Below are 8,420 nucleotides of genomic sequence, written 5' to 3' on the forward strand. Positions count from 1 at the left end.
CGCAGAGATGTGAGGGGAGACGGCTCCTGGGAAGAGGGAAAAAGCTGCGATGCAAAACTGCCTGCCCGGCAAAGGCACATCAAACTGGCTTTGCCCTCTTCAGGGCGTTTTTAACCGGCTGAGGAGCCGCCGGGCTCCTGCCTTCGAGCCGTGAGGCCGCCATGGGCTGGGGCCGGGCAGGTACCATGGGGCCGGGTTCAAAAGCCATGGGCTGGGAGCGAAACTCACTCGGGGTTTCCCCGGGCACCCCCAGCCCTGGCACCCCTAGTTCCCAGCCCTTGCCTCTCTGGCGCGTTGCTCACGCTCTTAATTAAATCACTGCGGCGTGTGTTGGGGAGCTCTTTTTAACTCCAGGGTTTCTATTTTGGCATCGGTGTCTGCCACCAATAAGAAATTTGCACTAAGCTGGGGGGTTTTTTTCATTGCCTCTCTTTTATTGCTTACTTTTCTTATTAGTGACATTATTTTTAACCTGCCGTTTAATTTAGGGCTTGGGTTGCAGTCAATCATCTTCCTTTTAATCAGCTGGGAGGGGCTGAGGCCCACAGGCTAGACCTTTCTGTCTCTGAGCGCCCAGCATCCCCGCAAACCGCCCTTGAGAAGGCGGGAGGGACATGCACAAACAGCAGTGACATTTTTGACATTTTTAACTAGCATGACAAAGGTTACACAGTGACTCAGTGGCATTTTTTTAACACCAGATCACATGCTGTTGATCTCGCGCAACAGACTGCAACAGGCTGAGCAAAAATTATGCCCGGCTCATACCAAAAGACACAGCCAACTGTATGAGAAACAATTCGATTTAGAGAATGGTTTGCAAACAAGATTTACCGTGACAACTGCAAAGTCAGACCTCAGAGATCTGGAAGACCAGCCTTCAACTGGACACTGCTGTGACCTAGTTCTTTTTATTTTAACTCGCTTTCTTTTTCAGTAAAAGCTGTTTTAAATGATCACACTTTTTAACCCATGATCCCTTTTGTCTATTTTCAGCTTCTGTGGCATAAAGTTGTAAAACAAAGACAAGGCACACAAACGTGGAGACGCGGCGATACGTTCTAGGAAGCAGAACGCCCTCTTGCATGCTGTGAAAGCTTTAAATCCCAACTTGTCAAATCTGGAAAAATCCAATAGGATAAAGTGTGCATAAAGTGTGTAAAATAGCCTTTTCCAAAGTTGCACGTGACGCAAAATAGCCTTTTCCAAAGTTGCACGTGACATCTCTCAGACCGATGGGGAAAAGCTGCTTAGGACACGAGTGCAGGAGTAGGCCTAAAAACAGAAACACAGACCCTAGTTCATCAGTAGAACTGCACTGTGCCACTAGATGTCACGGTGGAACAGCAAGAGCAGCCTGAAGTGTGGCTTTGTGCTTCTTGCTATAATTGTAAAATGCCTTTAAATTTGCCTCGGCACATCCATAGTGGCTCCATACAGCTTTGATCCTGCGGATTTCAAAGCTCTGCCCAGTGCAAAGGGACATTATGCAATGTTTCAACAACAAGCGCAGGGAAGCCCCGCACAGTGAGCTGATTTTTATGGGGCTTTTTTTCTTTTCTTTTTTCTTCTACTTGAGCTCCTCTCCCAAGGCCGCACCAGGGCTTTTAAGGACTCGAAGCCGGTGGGTGAGCCACTGAGGCGGTCTCTCTCACGCTCTCTCAGGATGAATATTCTACTCTGTCCTGCTTGTGCCAAGCCCTGTTAAATACAACTCGGGTTCACCATTGCTTAGTTACACAACGTACTTCTCCCTGGAGTCATAAGATTTCCTCCTGCAAGAAAGACTGTGTAGAAGAAGATTAGCAGCGAGTTCACTTGACTCAAAACTCCCCGCTGCCGCCATGAGCCTTCCTGCTCGTGCCTCGCGCGTGGAGCCTCAGGCCCCCTCGCACACGTTGCCCCCTCCCCATTTATCGGCACTAGTGTTGCACACACCAAAACCGAGCAAAGCCAAGAATATGTTCTTTCCCTGCTCCTTCCCTCCCCTTTTCCATATGGCAGCTGGGTTTGTGCCCGCGCTTGGCAAGCCTCCACGGCCCACGGTGCCTGTACCTGTGCAGGGCACACGTGCATACATCTCCCTACCGAGAGCAGCAGGGGCTGCGTGGATCCGGATGCATGGAGGCAAGTGCCAGCAGAGGACTGGCCATCGCCTTTGGAAGCTGCTGGGAATCGCACCTGCCGCTGCGTGCTCATGGCTTGGCTACGCAAAAGTGACCAGTCACTTTGCCTCCCAAACGTGCCTCCTAAATGTCCTTGGCCTTCAGCAGGAACACGCTGAGCTCTGAGCCGCAGCGAGAGTGTTTGTGTGTGTGGAGCCCAGATCAGTGATAGTTTGTTTTCTTTGTGATTTACAGGTGCTCAGTGCTCCCTGTGCGTTCACCACTTGAGGGGGAACCGTATCCATCAGCCTTGGGCGCAGCCCTGACGGCCTGCGAGCATCGGTGAGAATGCTGAGGCATGCCTGGCAGTGCAGAGCCAGCGCTTAGCTGCTACATGCTTGGACATCCTGCTGCTGCTTGGAGTAACCACAAGGGAGAGTTGGGCCATTCTTTGTCCTCAGAGTGAGTTTTCCAGATTTTAGCTTCAGTTTCAATATCTGTCTTTTTGCAAGCTTCTGACTGTGACTGAACCTCTGGATTGGTTCTTTTCTCCTTTTTTGGAGAAACCATGGTCTGTTTGGTCTTTGCTTCTGTTTTTTTTTAAGGCTTATGAAGTTTTTCACTCCCTTTACATTTCAGGTTTCATTCCCCAACTCCTTTAACCAGGTTCTCAGTCATTTAAAATTATTATTAAACATCTTTTTAAAGGCTTAATTCCCAGTTAGACAGTGAAACAGCTGTACAATCATATTTGAAACACCCAGTCCCCACTCAACCCACCAAAATAATGTTTCTGGTAATTTCAACCAACCCTGCACTTGTGTAAGGGTATTAGAAATAAGATTTAGGGATAGTCAGAAACCTTAAACATTATACTTAATGTGCATACGCACAGAGGGAGAGAGATTTAAAGATGTTAAGGCATTAAGGCTCAGGGAAATGGCAGGCCTGGTGGAGAATAAAGATAGAATATATTAAAAGTCAAGCCCAATATTCACCCAGGTTTAAACTAATTTACGCTGCTTACTTTGGGCCTTTCACTGAGTGTGTGAATGTGGAGGAGGCAGTCTCAGAGAAGCCAAAGTCACAAGGGAGAAGCAGTTTCTATTACACCAGTTTTTGTGCTGGCCCCACGGAAGTCCCTGTGTGAGAATATAGGTGAATTAGATTAAATTCGAAGCTCCATGTTACCAAGTCTGAGCCTGTGTCACCCAACGCTCGCTTTGTGCCCATGGGAAGAAACATGCAGCACAGAGGCTGATTCATCTCATCCTGGGGCAGGTGTCTAAGAATAGCGCAGACAGATCATCCTCTGGAGATGCCTATTGTGTTCTACCTACTGTCAAAGGAGCCAAAGGTAACGAGCTTTGAACCCAGTAATTTCCAGCTGTCTAGTGTCAGGCAAGATGAGCACCTGAGGCAAGGTGGCTGGGGCCCTTCCTTTAGCTTCTCTATTCTTGATGAGATAAACAAAACGTTATAGTGACCTGCAAAGTTGCAGGGAACTCACCAATCACCTTTCTTTTCACCAAATCGCCGGGCAGGAATTGCAACGCTGGTAGTGGTACAGAGGGCTGGGGTTTAGGACAGGTCTTAGTCACCTGGAGCGCCCCTGAATTGCAGTGCAACCAGCTATCCCATGGATTTTCAGCCCTGCTGAGCATCCCGGCAGGGGCTCGAGGGGAAGCGGGGTGCCTAAGAAAGAGATTTTTCAGGGTCAGGAGGTGTGAGCACACACACATGCACACAGATGTACATACCTGCAGCATGGAGTGAAATTTGATGGGGGGCTGCAAAAAGGCATTGGTATTTGGGGGAACGGTTATCTGCAGGGGAAGGATCTGCTCAGGCAGCCAAATCCGTTTAGAAATCAGGCATGGTGTGCGGCTGATTTTTTTTCATTTGTTAATTTAACATTGTTCCTATTTGTAGGACAAATAAATAATTTCTGAACAAACAAGTTAGAGAACTGGAACATGAGGGGGGTGGTACATCAGCTCAGGGACTCGTGGTTAAGAAGTTCAATAGATTTTGATAACAACTGGAAATTGTTCAGTGGATTAGTGTCTAAAGCCAGTTTGGCTTCAAGTAATGACAAGCCTGAGCTGCAGTGCTGTGGATCCAAACTTCTCCCCCTGAGGGTTGTTGTTGCTTGTGTTGCGGTTGTGGGTAGGGTCCCCAGGTGTGAGCCCAGTCCCCTCTGAGCTGAGAGAAACCAGAAAACTGAGCTGCCCGACTCCTGCGTAGGGCCATGTCCTATCTAGGCATTCGGAGCCAAAAGGCTTCTGTGGATCTTGCCCCAGTTCATCTCCTGCAGGAGCTGGCTCCTGCGGGAAGTGCACATGCTGTTAACAAGATGATGGGGATGGTTCACCTGCATTCCTAAGAAAAAAAATGTTTTACTAAGACAAGCTCTACCTTTGTTTCTGCAAGGCTTTTTTCTTTAGAAGAAGCTGGCCCCATGCAGAAGACTGGACCAAGGTGTCTGGATTCTCCTTAGGTTGTGTTTTGGCCATCAAGGAGAAAGCCACAAATGCAAATCGTAACCGGTTACACTTAGGGGCTATGCCCTGTGCACTCTTCATGGTCCTGAGACATGGCCAGTCAATTAGAAACTCTCCGTTGACTTGGATGGGCTTTCAACCAGACGCTATACAATTCAACAGAATAATTAGCAAAGCTGTAACTAAAGAGATCTCCATGGAGATTGACAGCATCACCTCCCAGCTGGTACATTCTCTGCCTCCTATACTAAATTTGTTCTCGCTGTCTTCCTGGCTCTAATCCATAAGGTTAGCTAAATCTTCCAACATTCGTGATACATCAAAGCAGTGGAGAGAAGGACAAAGGCAGTTGAGAGGGGGCAGAGAAAGAAATAACCCGGTGCCTTAAGGAAAGCAACAGAAACTGTTCAGACATATATAGTCAGAGTTTCGAGAATGGGATTAGGCAGAACAGCACCTCTGCCTGCCTGTCACTTGCAAATTCTTGCTAATACTTTAGGAGCTTATTGGAGGTCAGCACCAAACACCCAAACAGACTAATCTGTATTATAGGCACATAATCAAAGTCACAAGGTTTTACATAATATATATTGGTGACACAAGAAGTGTTTGTTTGAGTATTTTTGTCATCAAGATTAGTGGCCATGAAAGCCTCTACTGTGCACTAACCTGGTTTTCTGTGGCCATTGGTACGCCAGATTCCTCAACGAAATCGGGAAGGAGCTGAGAAAGTACAGACCAAGTATATGTTCTGAAACAGTTACAGTAGTAGGTTTCTAGCCATGGCAAAGTTAAAAAAAAAAAAGTATGTGTGTGTGTGAGCTAGAAAGGGTTGTGCATAAGCTGCAGCTTAAGACACGCAAACATGGCTGTAGATACAATTTTTGCGTTTGTCATTTTTTTCAGGCAGTTTTGGGGTTGCAGCAAATCACACTTCACACTCACACATCACTTCTGCGGCAATGGCAAGAAGTAGGGATTTAAAAGACAAACTGGTGTCACTTGACCCACTTGTGAGCTTTGTGTTCCCCTTCAGAGAGGTGGAAGCTGTGGCACAGAGGGACTAAGTGGTCTAGGCTCACAGAATAAGTCAAAGGCAGAGGTAGGAATGGGTCCCGTGTGGATAACAATTCCATTTCAACAAATCTAATTGATTTTAAAAGGAAATTAGTTTATGGAAGTGTTTGGAAATGTATGGAAAAGTCTGGTTTTCCACCTGCATAGAGCTTTGTAACTACGGTGTTACAGAAACGCAAAAGAAAAATGTTGAAAATTACAAAAGAAGAAACACAAAAGAAAAATTAATTCAAGACCATTTTCTCTGTGATGGGAAGAGGCAAAGTCACAGCTCATGCTGTGGGTTGCAGAGATGATGTAAAGATTTTCCAGGCGCATAGGCCAGCTTGTTCTCATGGCTGACGCACAGCTAAGCCAAAGGTTTTGTGGGGGTACCCCAAATCCTCCCGTCTCACTGCAGGAGTTCACCCCACTGAACTGAAGTACCTAATTAGGAATCCCATTGCCCCAAACTTCCCCACAGCAAGAGCGATGCCAGCCAGACATCTGCAGAAGAGAAACCAGAACTTGGGAGGGCTGAATCGTCCTCTAGATTTGCCGCAATTCACATGCTGCTACCATGTGAACCCAGGGCTAAAATCACTCCGGCGGCTTTACACGACTCCTGAAAGCTCCTTTGTGGAAGCAGAGCTGACTGAACTGGCCTTCAGGTCAAGAAAAATCAAGCGCTGGGTGGGATTTCCAAGAGTGTTTGGCTGTAACCTCACCCCACTCCCCTTTGAAGTCAGCAGAATATTTACCATCGACTTCAATCGGAGAAAAATCAGGCCATTACGGAGCGCGTTTGAAACGCTCACCTCTAATGATGCTCCGATTCCTTTGTACCTCCCTGCTCAAAGGCAGCCTGCTGCGTCTACCATTAAAACACAATCCTAGCAGTTGGTTAGATAACGCAATGAGCCCAACGTGCAGGCCCTAGAGGCACAGGAAAATTATAATGATTAAACCATGTGTATCTCTTAAACATTACCTACAATCGTTCTGCCGGCCACCATCATATCAGGCAATCAAGGACCAGTTATCTTCAAAACTGCCATGGAAAAGAAAGTGCTGCATCTCAGTGAACCCTGCTATGGTGTAGGCTGCAGGTGGAGTCTTCACGCTGCAAATAATAAAAGATCAAATTAAAAATGTACGTTGAATTAGCTGAAATCAGAAAGAGCAACAATGAAAAAAAGCCATTAAATGCAGACAAAGAGCCCGTTGCCAGGGCAGGCAGGATTGGCTTGCTAAGATCAATGGAAGTAGAGCATCACTGCTTTGCAGACATCACTTGCATCTCTAGCCTGTGTTCAGATCTGCTGCCGAATGAATGCCAGGAGAGGAGCACACTGTTTATACCAGATCTGCATTTAGTCTTCTTTGGGCATTTCAAGTAACGGTGTCAGTGGCCCAGAAGAGATTTACTGACTCTTTCTGATGGCCATCATCTGGGTTCAAGCAGTGCAGACCGTATGATGTCTTGCATCTGGTGGTAAAAGAGTACACAGGGCAAACTGAAACAAAATAGTTCACCTCTTGGAAAGACTGTTAATATGCCCAACTGACCCAGGGGACTGCTCCTGGCAGAGGTCACACTCTGAGCATGGTCAGAGGATGTGCTGTGCGACAGCCAGGACCGCTAGCAACCAGCAAAGCCAAACGAAGGCAATAACTCTTCAGTTAAAAAGAATTTTGTCCTAATTTAGATTTAAATTCCAAGAAGACAGAATTGACGCTAAAGGGATTTCATGATATTTGCAGGAATGGAAATAGTTCCATTTTGTGAACATTAATTATTGTTTATAGCTAAGTTTTGGATACCAAACCCTCGGAGGAGCTCTGGGACTTCCAGGTTGTCTGGAGAAGCCAACGCTCGTTGGCTGATGAAAAGCCCAGTCTCTGGGAGCTGCTCTGCGTCTCCTGGAGAGGCTCCCAGCCACAATGAGGGCTTCCAAACGTTGACAGATTCAGTGGTTTGGTAAAGTCTCACAACGAAGCACAAACCCAGGCAAATCTGCAGCAGTTTTATCTCACCTTACAAACTCTCAGCTCAGACCTCATCCACTGAAAGGTTCATAAACTTTCTAAAAGGATCAGTTCACAGTGACGGTGAGATGATACCTTCACACTGAAGTCACAGGGAATTAAGGCTTATAGGACAAACCAGGAGAAACTCTGGGTTTTCAAGGAAGAAAGATGAGAGCTGGGAGGGCTTTAAATTAAATTACCACAGCAGGTTAAAACCTTACTGTTTATTTAAGTTGAATCTCATCACGAACAAAAGCAATGTGACATTTGTATATTGAATTAGGTTTTTGAGAAGCAAGTGGTGCCCGTGGGGTTGGAAGCAGGGTCTCGGGACTCCAGCCTCTCACGGCTTGTTGCTGTGTGATACTCAGCAAGTGATCTCCTTCCAGCTTTAAATTCCTAAAAGTAAATAAGGGAGGTTAAATTAGGGTCATTTGGAGACTGAAGTGAATCTGTGCAATGGGTTTAATAATATTCATTAGCCTCCCACAGCAGTATATGTGGAACTAAATTAACTTGCGTTCCTGGAGAAATATCACCGGCTTTGGTGAAAGATGTGCTGACCACTCAGCCTGAGCACGCACCAGGCCCGCGCCTCGCTTTTATTCTGAGCTTTCATTCAAATTGAGCTGGAACCAAGCAGAAAAAATGAAGATCAACAACAATAAATGTACTGGTTCAACACTGAGGTTGTCGTGCTGTGGTTTCTTTTAAACCACAAGAG

At 46.5% G+C, this 8,420-nt stretch overlaps 1 protein-coding gene across 1 annotated transcript in view; it reads right to left on the minus strand.

Annotated features, from left to right (window-relative positions):
- Window positions 1-4,690, minus strand: part of LOC103899277 (ankyrin repeat domain-containing protein 40) — a 12,338-nt gene extending 7,648 nt beyond the window's left edge. Inside the window, exon 1 of the mRNA XM_009279713.2 lies at window positions 4,524-4,690. Coding sequence (XP_009277988.1) covers window positions 4,524-4,690 — 167 coding nt within the window. The remainder of the gene's footprint in view (window positions 1-4,523) is intronic.
- Between the last annotated feature and the right edge of the window lie 3,730 nt (window positions 4,691-8,420).

Source organism: Aptenodytes forsteri, unplaced genomic scaffold (assembly GCF_000699145.1).
Source record: "Aptenodytes forsteri isolate BGI_AS27 unplaced genomic scaffold, ASM69914v1 Scaffold563, whole genome shotgun sequence".
NCBI lineage: Eukaryota > Metazoa > Chordata > Aves > Sphenisciformes > Spheniscidae > Aptenodytes > Aptenodytes forsteri.